General features: G+C 54.7%; 1 protein-coding gene across 1 annotated transcript in view; it reads right to left on the minus strand.

Moving 5' to 3' along the window:
• Positions 1-14,420, minus strand: part of PPL (periplakin) — a gene marked incomplete at both ends in the record, with an annotated part of 25,049 nt that overhangs the window by 10,095 nt on the left and 534 nt on the right. The window contains 9 exons of the mRNA XM_009864355.1: positions 710-832; positions 1,848-1,943; positions 2,482-2,589; positions 3,023-3,184; positions 3,303-3,344; positions 3,610-3,735; positions 4,527-4,647; positions 5,006-5,160; positions 6,105-6,204. Of these exons, the coding sequence (XP_009862657.1) occupies positions 710-832; positions 1,848-1,943; positions 2,482-2,589; positions 3,023-3,184; positions 3,303-3,344; positions 3,610-3,735; positions 4,527-4,647; positions 5,006-5,160; positions 6,105-6,204 (1,033 nt within the window). The remainder of the gene's footprint in view (positions 1-709; positions 833-1,847; positions 1,944-2,481; positions 2,590-3,022; positions 3,185-3,302; positions 3,345-3,609; positions 3,736-4,526; positions 4,648-5,005; positions 5,161-6,104; positions 6,205-14,420) is intronic.

Here is a 14,420-nt window from a genome sequence, read left to right on the forward strand (position 1 = left end):
CCTGCGCTCTCCTGCCTATTTCTGCAGCAAGGCTGAGGACGGTGACAGTGCCCAGGAGCTGCTGGACCTTGGCACTAGCCACCAGGCACCAAAAAGCATTCCCTGGGATGTGGTCTACAGCTGCATGTTGATGGGCAGCCCTGTTCCCAACTCCTAGCCCTAATCGCTGCCCCGTGAAAAGGCTTCTCCATCAGCCGCGTGAGTTCTAGCCGTGCAGGTGGACAGCCTGTAGCGTTGAGTGGGATGGAGCATGCAGGAGGAGAGGGACAGCTCTCTGGAAGAGCTATCAGCTGTCCCAGGAAACGTTCATCATCTGGGCCTGCTGCAGCACGCTTGGGCTTGGATTTGAGCTCGGGCTGGGCCAGCGGCTCAGCTCAGCCCTTCCCAAGTGGGCGATCTCGCAGCTCAGCTCTCGGCAGCACAGCAAGTTCCACAACCTCCTTCTGGCAGCAGGTCTAATTATGCTCCCGCCCTTAATGAGCGCGAACTCAATGAGAGAACAAATACAAACCAGCCCAGTGAGCAATTACGTTGCTATGGGAGAGGCGATCTCTAGCTAGAGGGGAAGGAAGAGCCGGATGAAGGCTGGGCAAAGGGAGGCAGCAGCGTGGTCCTGCTGCTCGCCATGGAGAAAGCTAGGCTAGAAGCCTCCACTGGTGCCGTAGGGGTGCTGTCAATCTCCTATGGTCCTGCCTGCACCAGTACTCACATCCAGCTCCCGGAGGAGCGACTCGAGCTGGTATCTGTCCTTGAACTCCGGGCTGAATTTTTGGTCCAGGTCCGTATCCACCTTCTTCAAGAGCTCCTGGGCATCCTTAGTGTCTTTCTGAAACTGCAGAAAGGCAAAATCTCTTGTGAGAAGAGGGTCTCACTGAAACATGGAGCAGAACCATGTCAGCACCCTGGTCCTCACACTGCCTGGAGTGAGGACAGCCACCATGAGCTATGATGGGAACATGGACCCCCAGAAAGTACGTGGAGAAAGGCAAGGAATCGCTATTTCCCACACTCAGGACAGCAGAGCTAGGGGGAAAACAACCAGGGGCAGCTTATTCCGTGGTCTTCTCCTGCAGAGCTGTTAAATCTCACCACAGTTTTGTTTCACTTGGACAGTGTCACAACGGTGTGTGGTGCCTCCATCACCAGCCCCATGGAGAAGGCAGAGCCAAGCCCTTCCACACACAAACCACCTCCTGGGGCAGTTATTCTGGCAGATACCCACAAAAAGGCACTGCCTGGGCTGGGCACCAGAGCTCAGCTTTGGTAACAGCCTCATCACGTCGTCAACACGCCCAGGCTGTGGGAGAGGAATCCAACCCGACCTGCTCCTCCGCAGAGCCTCCCTGGCTGTCGGATGCAATTAATCCGGCAGACATCTGTCTGCCGAGCTCAGCTGGAGTGCGGAGCCCCAGCGTGGGGCTCCCTGGGGCACCAGCTCCGCTTTCTGCAGGTGGAATTGCCCCACTTGGACCTGTTCTGCTTCTGAGGGGAGCATGCGAGGTCTCCCCATGCCTTGTTTGGGGTGAGGGACCTCCACGAGATACCTCCACTGTTCTGCAGACAAGGATGCTGACGCTGGGCTGTGGCTCTTGAACCTCAACACTGGAGCAGATGCTTTCTGCAAGTCATGCTTTGTCCAAGCCATTACTGACCTCTGGTGCTTGAACAGTTATTTGTGTTATATCAGCTCAAGATGGATCTCCTAGCCTTAAAAGACTAAGGGACTCAATCTCTTCTACCTTGTCTCCAGAGCAGCAGGAAAAGCCCAGAAAGAAGGTGCTGGGTTGCAGGAGATCCCAGAACACGAGAACAAACAACAGTGCCTCGCTGCCCCAGGGATCTGGTACCTTGTGGAAGTCCTCCATGAACTTCAGGTGGCTCTCCTCACAGATCAGCAAGTTGAGGTACTCCTTCCAGTCGGCGTGCACTGCCTCGATGTGAGCCTGCAACACAGGGATGGGATATGGACATTAGCAGAATCACCCTATGGTAGGGATGAGCCTGAGCTGCCCACCAGAAAGTACCATTTTCCATCTTGAGTGAACAACCCCTTGGTTGCCTCTGAAGCCACCCACAGGTGCTGTCAGGTCAAAGCTAGGATGGGAATAACGGAGAGCTAGTCCAAAGCTGAGATGCTCTAATGGGAGCATGGGGCTAGGTGGAAGGAGGTGGTAAATCCTGTGGCCTCATGTCCGTCTTCCCATCAAAGGTGGAGCTTGCCACCATAATTTATCCTTTGTAGGCAGGCACAGGGTAATTGCCACAGGAATGAGGAGGTCAGGAAGAGCTCCTTAGGTTTATCTCGGCTCCTCCAATGGTGTTTACATGCTTGCAGGTGAAGGAGACTTTTTCCCACTTGGCATTCCGGGAAGTAAAGCCAAGAGTTGCGTTGGCACCAGGTCCCGCACCGGAGAAGGGCTGGGCAAGTCCCCTGAGCTGCTGGGTGGGTGGGGGAAGCTGGAACCCATCCCTGATGCTCACCTCGATGGCGTTCTTCCCAGGGTGATTCTGGGCGAGCAGCTGATCTCCATCCGCGTGCAGCTTGTTGATGGCCTCCTCCTTCTCCTCCAGCTTCCGGTGGATGAAGTTCTAGGTGGAGAGAGGCGAGATACTGATGCCTGTGCGAAGAAAGGGGACCCTGGCTGCATCCTGTGACTGAGCTACTCTGAAAGGGCCTGAACAGCTCCACCAGACAGAAGGAGTGATGTTCCCGTGCTGCAGCTTTCGCTTTTCCTTCCCTTGCAGATGTTGCTGGAGATGTGGCTCTTGCCAAGCAAATGCGGAGATAAGGGAGAGGAGAATGAGGAAGCTGTCAAGCTTCCTCATTGCGTCATCTTTGCCAGGAGGTAAGGATTAACCCTGTTATCATCTGTATGCCTCAAAATGCGTCATGCCGGAGCAGGGGGAAAACTGAGGGATGGGGACAGGGATGTTTCCCACCTCTGTCCAACCCCTAGCCTGCTTCCCTGGCTCCGTGTCCACCTCTCTTTGCCTCCAAGCACCCGGGCGAGTGGGCACAGACCTCGTACTGCCGACGCCGGCTGGGGTAGTCCAGGTTGTGATCGCTCCAGTCGTAATGGGTCCTGTCCTTCGCTTGCTGATCCAGCCAGTAGAGCTTGTTGGTGCAGCGCTGCATGTAGTCCTGCAAGGAGTTCAGATCCTGCTGCCGCTGCTGGGAGCCAGCCTGGGAAGGGTCAGAGGGAAGAGCTCAGCTGAAAATTCCTCTCCGTGGGTCTTCTTGGGGTGCCCAGCTACCTCAGCAGGGGACCCCATGCCTCCCAGGATCCCAAGAGGTCTCTTACCAGCAGCTTCTGGTATTTGGCTTGGAAGTCACTCATATATTCCTGGTAAGAGAGGAGAAGCAAGGCAAGAGTTAGGAGCATGTCTCTGGAGTGCGGTGATCTGGCCGGGGCTTGCTGGTGGAGGGGAATGTGAGGTTTATGAGATTTGCTTCATGAAACTACAGTCGGGGTACACTGCTGAGCTCTGAGGTTAGGTGTAGATCTGGGAGCCCACTCAACCTGGTCCAGGCTGTAGCAGTGTGGATGGTGGGATGGCATCGTCAGCAAGTCAGGACAGGGTGGCAGGAAGAGGGGCAGGAGAGCTGACCTTGTTGCCTTCCTTGGCGATGTGCGGGCCGATGGCCATGACCTCGTTGTGGAAGATGTTGTGCTCTTCTACCTGGCTGTTGACCAGCGGCAGGTCGGTCCCAAAGCCTTTGCTGCTTAACGCGTCCTGCGGGGCACAGGAGGTGGAGGTTAGTGGTGGGGGAATGGGATGTGGCTAAAGACCTAGGAAACATCTCTTGGAGGTGGCCGTGGAGATGGGCTTGGACAGGCTACACTGTCGGCAGCGTGCGCGTGCCTGGGAGGATGTGGGTGAAGTTGGAGGGTGACCACGGGGATCCCAGTTTGGGGGTTTTAACCGTTTTCTGTCTGGAAGATTGTCAGGTGTGGGAAAATATAAAAAATAAGGGCCAAAGCAGGTGGTGACCAGGTATGCTGAGGCAAGGACCCGAGACCTGAGGCTTGTTCAACTCAGGGAGCAGAAGGCTTTGCGGGGACATAACAGCATCCTTCTTATAAGGTTGTTGAGAAAACGGAGCCAGGCTCTGCAAGGTGGGGTGTGGTAGAGAGAGGAGAGGCATAAATTGAAACAGAGGAAGCACCGACTGGGTGTAAGGAGCAGCTTTTCCACTCTTGGGACAGCGGGGCATGGAAGCACAGCGGAGAGCAGTCTCCATCCTCAGATGGAGCAGGAGGTCACCCAGGAGGTCCATGACCAGGCTGAGCCTCAGAGCTCATCCTCCAAAGGCCAGGCTGGCACACTCCCCTGTGGCCTCCTCATCCTCAGCTTCGAGCCCCAGTTCCTGGCCTATGTCCCACCACCTCTGCACCCTCTCCTGCCATGCAGCACCCCACCTCCTTCCGACACACCCAGTATAAAGCTGTCAAAGCTTCTAAGAGCCTGTTCCTCTGCAGGGAGATGCACGAGGTCCTGCCCAGCGCTGATGCTCCCCTCTGTACCTGTTTCTCCTCGATCACTGTTGACCAGTTGACCTGGGGCTCAATGTGCTGCAGGGGGAAGCTGTAGATCTGGTTGTGCTTCACACGTAGGTTTGCCACTCGTTCCTTCAGCTGCCGGATGCTGTGGGAAGGGAAAGACAAGGGTGGGATGAAGGATGCGGGCAGGGGCCAGCCGGCATGAGCAGCAGTGGCTGTAGGTGATCCTACAACACGTTGTGCAATCAGCTGGAGGGAAAAGGCAAAGATTCCGTGTCTGCCAGCTCAGGGCCAGCCTGTCCTGGGGGAGAGATTCTCCCCCAGCTGTGGCCCTTCTCAGCCTACATGTGCTGGAGGATGGCTGCACCTTAATGGTGCACTGGCATGCAGGAGGAGCCCATGGTGAGCAGGAGCTGAGCAGAGCCCCTGGAGAAGCATCTCCAAAATGCTGCAAGGCTCTGGGGACAGGTTTCCCCCCCAACACACACACCCCCAGTACTCACTCTTCCGTGATCATGTCACCCTGGGGGTGTTTCATGTGCCGGGCGATGGCTGCGTCCCCATCCAGCACGTAGAGGAGCTTGTCGGACTCGGTGAGTTTCTGAGCCGTCACGTCCTTGTACTGTGCGAGCTGGCAAGCCTTGATCTTGTGCAAATCCTGGGCAGGCAGAGAGTGGGGAGGAAGGGTCACTGGGGGAAAAGAAATGGTACCCAAGAGGCCATCCCACCACACTGTCCCTGGGCACCAGCTCTGCTGTCTTCTGTCCTCCCAGTGATGTATTTTGCTTTCCCCCTTGCCCAAGGGGGGCTGTGGCTTGGGGAGGCTGTGTGGCCTCGGGATGTGTTGTACCTCTTTGGGAAGAGAAGGAAGGGTCAGACCCCTTCTCAAGGAATGGTTTGGGTAGGAAGGGACCTTAAAGATCATTTTGTTCCCACCCCCCTGCCATGGGCAGGGACACCTCCCGCCAGACCAGGTTGCTCCAAGCTCCATCCAACCTGGCCTGGAACACTTCCAGAGTGGGAGCTCCCACAGCTTCTCTAGGCAACCTGGCCTAGTGTCTCACCACCCTCACAGTGAATTTCTTCCTAATATCTAACATAAATCTCCCCTTTTTCAGTTTGAAACCGTAATCTTTCATCCTATCACTGTGCTCCCTGATGAAGAGTCCCTCCCCAGCTTTCCTGCAGCCCCCTTAAAGCACTGGAAGGTGCTATAAGGTCTCCCCGGAGCTTCTCTTCACCAGGCTGAGCAGCTCCAACTCTCCCAGCCTGTCCTCACGGGGAAGGTGCTCCACAGCCTGATCATTTTGTCTTTCATCCCAGCCAACTGCTGTGATGCACATCCAGGGACGCATATCCCTGCTCTGCACAGCCCTCAGTAGGGAAGAATTTTGGGGCCCCTTCACCTATTTACACCCTCCCACCTTCTTCCAGGAGCTGGGGGAACCCACATGTCCCCCCCATTACGGATCACTGTAGCCCGGGTCCCCATGTACCACAGGAGGGGAGACAAGACTGCAGCAAAGTAGGGAGAAGGAGAGAGCAGAGGGGACAGTGCTGCTCGAGGGGAGCCCGTGTGTGCGGGGCCAGGGCTTCACTTACATTTTGCATTCGGGAATCGGTCTCCACAATGTTTTTCTCCACCTGGTCGGCATTTTTCTGCAGGCGCTCGATGAGCTCAGTCAGCTCTTTGCTGGAGATGCTGGGGAGGAAGAGGAGGAGAAAGAGTGGGGGTGTGTGTTAGGGGAGTGGAACTCATCACCCCACAAGCACGACCACAGCCCTAAGCTGCTGCCAGGGGTGGGGGGATGCCGTGACCCCAGGAGGTGGCCGGGGGCCAGCCGAGCCTGCCAGGCACTGCAGCTGTGGGTGACTCACTGCTGCCTTTCTAACACTTTCCAAAATACTCTGGCTGCTCTGCCAGGAGAGATAGGGGGGTGAAATGGGAGCGATGCTGTAGGCGAGCCTGAGCCTCCGCTGGCTTCTGAGCAAGAAAGAAAAAATGTTTTGACAGGGACAGGGAGAGGGACAGGGGAGCCTGAGCAGGGGAGGACCTGGACCCCACACATGCAGGCGAGATGACCCGTTGGAGGCTGTTGCCCATGCCCTGAGCATCCAACATTGGGGTGCAGCCCTGCTTTGGAACCCCTGCTGTGCCCCTCCACACCACGGCTTCCTTCCTCTGCAAAGGGTTATTCACTATTGAAAGCAAAGGAAGGCACGGGGCAGCAGGCATTGCATCTGTCTTTTGGTGCTTTGGCTTTTGCTCCCTGGGTGATGCTGGCCCAAGCCTCTCCATTTGCTGGTGGGGTGCAGGGGCAGCCGAAATATTCACAGCCCCGCCACTGGGCTGGCTGAGCCGGAGCCGGGGGGGGGGGGGAGCCGTTGACATAGCTTTTGCATCGCTGGGGTTATTTTAAGCATTTGGTATCCACACTGTGACTTTGGCTGCCAGGAGAGGTGGCAGGGTGCCGGGACACTGTGCCAGGCCGGGCCCACGGCTCTGCAGACCCAAAAGCAAGGTGTTCTCCCCAACATTGCCTGCCAAAAGGGGTCACAGAGCTGAATTCATTGAGGAGGCTGGGGCTCGTGTCCCAGCTGTGCCGTTTTGCTGTGTGGGCTCACTCCCATCCCAACCACCTATAGAGCAGGGATAATGAGCCTTAATGACCTTGTTATGTGGTGGTAGAATTAATCTTTACATGGTGCTTGGAAGTGTTAACTGCTGTTAGAGCTGCTGGTAAGATGAGTTGTGTGTCTTCTGCAAGGGTTGAAAGGCAACAGGGCAGATGGAGGGAGAGCTGAGTTGTCTGGTGGAGCATCCCAGCCGTGCTTGCTCATGGCATGGGGGGCTCCTGTGTCCCCAAGGTGGGCACCCTGACCCAGCAGCTTCATCAGCCCTGCTCCAAGGGCTCCTGGAGCACCTAGGTCCTTTACAGGGCAGGAGTTCACCACGTTGAGCTTCTCCAGGACAGCATGAGGCACATCCTCCTATTTTCCACTGCACGGTAGAAGACAAAGCTGAGAGTGGATATGGCTTGTTGGCCAAGGCAGTCCTCTTCCAGTGCTTTGCAGTCGCTTCCAAGGACATGTGCCAGCACTCTGCTATCAGCAGTGGCCTCATCAGTCCTGGGCACCTTGGGGACCACGTGCAGACTCTGGCAGGGACATCTCAGCTGGCTGCCTTTCCAATGGGGCAAAAACGTTTGGCCAGCCTGGGTCAGGCCAGCCTCCCTCCTAGCCCCGGTGCTGAGCTTCAGGACACGTTCCTGCCTGCTACGGGCGCTCTCATTTTCAGTGCAGCCGAACAAACCCATAAACCCAGCTCTGGGCTTGTTCCTCCCTACCTTGAGCCCTGGCCCAGGCTGTAGGAGCTTCACAGTATCTGACAGCTCCACAAAAGTTCACACTTCCCAAGGAGTTCTGGCACGGGCAAGATTTACATTGAAGGTTTGAGGTTTTTTTCTTTTCTTTTTATAGAAGCTGCATCATAAGGATGGTACTTGGCGTGGCTGGTGGGTTGTGCCCATCACTGCTGCTGTCTTCTGATGAGCTGTAGTTACACACACGTAATTCTCTCAGCAGCAAAAACGAATCAAGCGAACATTTCCGAGCAGGGGAGCAAACGAAGGGGTCGGTGCGAGTCGTGTGGACAGGCTGCAATAATTGCAAGGAGGAGCTTGGTTTTCTGTTCAGTAATCTGGGGTGCACTGGGAGATGGGATGTGGGTGGCTGGATCCTGCTGCAATGGCAGAAGCAGCTCTTCAAAATCCACTTTGGGGGTTTCTTTTAATCCACATCACCCTGGGAAAACGTCAGATGAAATTGGTGGGGAAAAAGCAGTTTGAAGCTGGGCAACTGGAATGGGCTGTGCGTTTGGTGAGTCCTCAGGTGATGGTTGCTCAGAGCTTTGTCCTGAGAGAGCTCGCAGTCACTGAGGAGCCTTTCTCATCGTTTACCAATGATCTCGAGGCCCCCTGAGCTTTTGGGGGTGGGAGAAGCTGATTATCCAGGTAGGAGCTTGAGATGCTTCACAGCTGGGAGCTGAGCAGGACTCGGGAAGAGCTGTATCCTCTCTGTGTTCTCTCCCTTAGTCCTGGTGTTTTCTAGCAAGCTCCACAATGAATTTTCAAGGGTTTGGTGGATCTATAATATGGATGGAAAAAAAAATTCCAAAAAGCAGAAAAAGTCTGGGTTTTTTTCTGGTTCTGGTTTTGATTAAAGCTTCAGACTTGCACGGAGGAAATAAAATTAAGGCTGGAATTGTTTGGGATCTGCGGCTTTTCAGCCACGGCTTCCTGAGCTGTTGCTGCTGATCTGGTCTAGCAGAGCTGAGCCTGGAGATTCTGCCTGGCCTTTGTGCTCACTTTGGGTTGCCAAAGTGGATCTTGGATGCTGGTGGTACCCAAGGAGGGGGGGACAGAACTGTCCCTTCTCCATCTCTGCAGGGAATAGGGAGGGCAGAGGATGGTGTTTCCCTGCGTTGGAGAGCAGTTTGCCCGGTAATCCAGAAACTCCTGCTTTGATGTGCAGCATCTGGGTGACCAGGGAAAAGCAAACGCAGAGCTTGCTCAGAGCAAGCAAGGACATGCTCGGTTATAATGTGGGCACGGCTCTGCCGCTCGGGCTCGGCTTTCCTGACGCACGCAAGAGCTCTTGGCTCTCTGTGATTTACTCCAGGAGTCACCAGCGGAGCTGGCCACTGTCACCAGATGAGGTTTTGGTGCAGGGAAACCTAATAAGAACCTCCCATGGGAGCCAGATCTCAAAAAACACCTGCCTTAGCATCAGGGGAGCTGCTCCTCCACACCCCTTATTCTTTTTCTCATGAGATCTCTCTTATTTCTGTATTTATTTCTGCATAGTTATCACTTCTGTGCTGCTTAATCACTGCAAGTTACTACTACGAGAACATCAGCCCTGTTAATAACCTGCCTCCACAGCTGTATAATATTAATAATAACATTATGAACCTGGTTGATAAACCACGAGTACAAGTGCAGTCCCTGCATCCATCTGGATGTTGAACAGGGTGCCAGCTGGGAATGCTGAAGCCTGGCCAAAATCTCCATGCCAGGGGATGGAGGAGGTCGACTTCTCCTTGCCTTTCACCCGCCAAGAGGAAGAAGATGCAGGAGGAAGGCAATGGGCAAGAAGCAGCGAGGAATTAGCTCAGCTGGTGCGAGGAAGGAATTTGCAGGAGATGGCTCTTTCGGGGAAGCTGCTGGGAAGAGCAGTGAGTGCATCCTGGCTTTGGAGCTGGCAGGGTAAGGCAAAGGGGTCCCGGGGCCAAAAAACAGGCAGGAGGGGCTGGCCAGAGCACAGGGCAGGAGGGAAAAGGGTAGGATTTGGCCATGGCCCAGCTGGGAAGGGCTGAGCAGAGGCAAAGGTGCTCAGGGCACGGCCCTTGAGAGGCTCTGCAGAAGGAAGGGAAATGCAGAGCTTTTCTGGTAAAAGAGATAAGTCTTTGTTTTGAAAGATGAAGGGGGGGGGAAAAAAGCCTGGAAAAACTGGCTTTGTCATTTCTGGAGAACTTTTAACATTTTCTGATCAGGAAGGAAAAAATTATATCACTCACAAAAAGCTGTTATTTCTTTAAAATGCTGCCTTCGGCAGCTGTAGTGCGAAGGACCTAAGGCTATTCTCATGAGGAGCAGGAGGGATTTTTTGGGTTTCTCCCAGCTGGGAAGGCAAGAGGAGGCAGCTGCTCTGGGACAGACATCGCTGCATCCATGTACCCCACAATCCTGACCTCAGGTGATGCTTCGTTTCAGAGGGGCTTGTGTTTTTCTAAGGTTTTGGGGGGATTTCTTAAGAGTTTTGGTTGGATTCTTTTTTGGAAGAGGCGTTCTCACCAGACAAATATGATAATACTTCTTTTGATACAGCAACTTTGCTGCTAAAAACAGGCCTTTTTGCCCTGTTTCTATTTTTTTTTCTCTCTTCCCATTAGGTTACACCTGCAGATGACAGCACTTTTTGGAGCACGCTTCACTGAGGCCAGCATGTCCGCACATTTGCACGCTAGTTTCGCACTTACTGGCAGGTGGTGGGGAAATCCCTTCTTGGTTTCCTTCCTGCCCTAAAGAGGCTATTTCACTAAATGTCTCCATGTGAGGATGGTCAAATCGATCCTCCTGGAGTTCTGAACCACTCTGGCCAACCACAGTCCCTGCAAAGGCTCCTGCTGGGAGCTTATCCTGGCAATCGGATACTTGCTGGGAGAGTTAATGGGAAGGGCTCTGCCCCTGCTGGGAAACCTTCCCATGCCAGGAGCTTCTCCTCGGCCAGGGACAAGTGACACAAGGTCCAAGCATGGCCCCTGGTCTTGCTCATTGCATCCCACTGCTGGGATGCACAGACAGGCAGTGCCCACCTACTGCTACTCTCAATCCCATCTCTGTTGAATTTCCGTTTATACAGATCTCATAATAATACATATCCATGTGAGCACTGCTGCTGGAGAATGGGTTTTAGGAGGGACTTGAACTGCACCAACCCTCCAGAAGACCACAGCATAAATGCCCTTATTACTCCTTGAGCTGTGGCTACCTCTGCATGATATCCCCTCACACTGCTTTTAATGAACTGGAGCGAAACTGTGGCACTGGGGCTGGGCTATGTCTGGTATAAATCAAGTTTGGGAGAGAGATTAAGATCTGCCTGAAAACTCGGGAGCAGCACGCCGTCAAGCTACCCACGTCAGGGCGTAGCTGGACAGCAAGGTTGCTGTGCTTAGTGGCAGCTTGTTTCAATTATATTTATCTTCCCTCGGAGTAATGGTGATAGTATTATTGTAATGCACATGGAAATGAATGCAGAAACAGGCCAGGTGATGGCCAGGTTTGCTCCCCAGTAAATACAGAGCAGCTGCCCTGACTCACCTGCTGTCTGGTCCTTCATTGCTGACTCCCAGCACTACCAAACAGCCTCTAGAAACGGGTGTCAGCCCTCCCCAGCTTTTGCCCCAGCTGCCTCCACCCCCTCTTTAGCTGGGGACCAGGTCTCCTCACACCAGGAAGGGTCTTCCAGGGCTGGGAGCCCTCCTGGATGGATAGTCTCAATGAGAAGACGCCAAGGATGAACACCTTTCCTGCTGGAAGGAGGCTGAGTTTCAGCAGTGACTTCTCAAGGCTGAGCTGTGTTTTCTACCTCCCAAGCCTGGATTTTCCCACCACTAAGTATGGCAAGTGTTTGGTGAAGATAATGGTGAAGGAGGGTGGTGGTTTTCCCCCATACTATGTCCCTACTCAAGGTTCTGCTCCCCATATATACATTTATAAAACGCTGCTGGGATGGGGTGAGTAAGAAGAGCATAAAGCAACCAAATCCATAAGACAAATTAAACATTGGCATCATCATCATCCACGTTCCCCAGACAAGGTAGGGAGATGCCCACACACCTACTGACGTGCCCAGGGTCGGGTGTGGGTGGCTACTGAGCCTAAAGGCCACAGGCCCACACCAGAGCTGCAGCAGATAGTCCTAGGGAGGATCTCACACCCTGGTCCTGCAGGGGAAAAACAAAACCACGGTGAAGTGTGGAGGAGCATCAAGGGGTAAAGTAACCATGGGTGCTGTATGTGGCATTAGGGGGAAGTTGCTCTTTCCTCATTCAGAAAGGGGTTTGGCTTCTGTGGGGACCTGCATCCCCGGCACGGCAGCCGGGATAGAGCCAGGGAACCTGTTTCTGCACACCCAAACCTCTCCCTGTCGGGCAGGCTGTGAGCAGCTCAGGGATAGGCAGGGGAATTGCTCGAAGCCCGTATGCTTCAAGGTTCTTCAGAGGGGAGGCTGAAGGGCCAGTTCAAGGTTGGAGAAGAGTGGCTGTCTTGATCCAGGGGGAACAAAGAGTGGTTTTCACAGCACCTGGCTTGAACTGTACAGGCCCATGGAGATCCTGAGTCTCCAGTGCTGCTCACTGAGATGCCCCCATCACAGAAAGGGTTTGTCCCAAGGCTGAAGAAGCTACCAGGACTCACAGCAGCTCCTCTTCAGGCTCCGAACTGCCTCAGGAAGGTGCTTCCCAGGCAACCCCTACCCAAATCAGCTGAGCTCGTAGCCCCGGCTCCTCACTGCTTACAAGAAACGTTCTAGCATGCTTGCCCACTTGCCAAACCGGTGCTCGGTGATTGCCCTGTCACTGCTGCACTTCGAAGGCTCGGTCACCTTTGAAGGCTTGGCACTAAGCCCTCGTCTTAAGGTGCAGCCGTGGCTGCGCAGCCTCACCAAAGCGCAGGACGAGGCCAGGCTGTACATGGTGTCGAAATCTCTGTCCCTGTTTACGGTGGGGGTGGTTGGTTGATTTTAGCAGCGTTGCTCTGTGTTGTCTTTTTTTTGTTGAGGTTTTTTTGTTGTTTTTTTTTTCTAAGCAGCAAAACTGGGCGGGAGCCGGCTGAGAGCCTGGCAGCGCCTGAAGCGCGGCCGGAGCTCCTTGCTTCTTTGCAATCTTTCTTCCAGCAAGTTGTTTAACCGGTCCGGCACCGGCTTCTCCGTCTTGATGGTGGGGCTGTTTCCACACGGTGGGAGCGTTCCTCGGATTCACAGATGTTTGTAAACTCCACGGCAGGAATTAACAAATTGGGGCTAATGAGTGCAGCCCTCGCCAGGACGCAGGGGAGGGAGGGAGGGTGGCCCGAGGCCCCAGCCCTGCGCTGCTTCCTCAGTCATCACCAGCCAGCCAGAAAAATAAAGATTTCAGCCTGGCCTGCAGCCTTCAGAGATGCTTTGGCACCTGCCCGGAGCCAGAAGGGCTTGTGGTCAGGATGGCAGGGGAAAAACCTTCTTCCTGAGCCCCATCCACCGTCGGATGCCATGGGTGTGGGGTACCCAGCACCGGCAGGGCTCGGGGCGCAAGTAGGGGGGACTCCATCTGCAGCCCCAGGGTGTGGATCACAGGGTGGGTACCCAGCCAAGAGGAGGTCTGCTGGAGGTCCCAGCATCTTGATGCTGCTCAGGAGCCCCCCCAAAAGCCAACCTACATATGGCATTTATAATTTCCAAGCCTCCTGAAGACTAGAAATGCAACAAGGTACTTACACCATCCTTCAACCATGGGAACACCAAGGTTGGGGCCATCAGAGAGGTGTGTGTTGAGCCTCAGAGGGCTCCGTGCCGCCCCCATCTCCTCCTGCCAGCCCTCCCCAGAGCAGGAGCTGGCAGCAGAACGTGCTCCAGGCTTTGGGAGCAGGAGCCTGGGCGGCCCTGCTGAGCCAGCCAGGCTGCCGGAGGCACCCATCCCAGCCCAAATAGAGGGAGCTCAGCAAATACCAAGGCCTGAGCACCCACCGTGCCTGGGCAGCACCCTCCCCTCTTGGGGAACACCCCTCCTACTCGCCTCAGCACACACCTGCAGCCAGGGAGCAGCGAGGGGCTCCCCCAGCTTGGGGAAGATGACGGCGCTTTCTGGACTGACCTGTCCCTTTCTATGGTCCCCAAAGCCAAGCTCTGCAGTTTCCTTCCCAAAAAAGGATTTTTGGGAGTTGGGTGGCTGCTCTGAGCCCACCAGCCAGGAATGGTGCCTCTGGAGAAGGATGGAGAGGGATGAACAAGCCGTGGGATTGAATTTACACACCAGTGTGCTCCAGAGCCCCTACAGCTCCCCTGGGAAATGTAGGACATGTTTCTGAATCCATCCGAACACCCACCTCTTCAGAAAAATGTCCCCTGTGCCCCTTGCCCTGTGCCCCCCAGCCCAGAGAGGGGCTGAGCTTCTTAGAGGTGGAATTTTTACACCTTTTGCCTTCTAGCAGTGAACTTTCACAGGCTGCATTCAACATGCTGCTCTTTTCTCCAACCAGTACAACTGGAACGCGTCCCCACCCCATCAGAAAGAGATGAGGAAAAGACAACTGACTGAATGACTTGCTGGCTGAAGGCTGAGGACAGTCAGACTTTTTTCCACCCCCCCCATTAAGA

Source organism: Apaloderma vittatum, unplaced genomic scaffold, assembly GCF_000703405.1.
Source record: "Apaloderma vittatum isolate BGI_N311 unplaced genomic scaffold, ASM70340v1 scaffold312, whole genome shotgun sequence".
Taxonomy (NCBI): Eukaryota; Metazoa; Chordata; class Aves; order Trogoniformes; family Trogonidae; genus Apaloderma; species Apaloderma vittatum.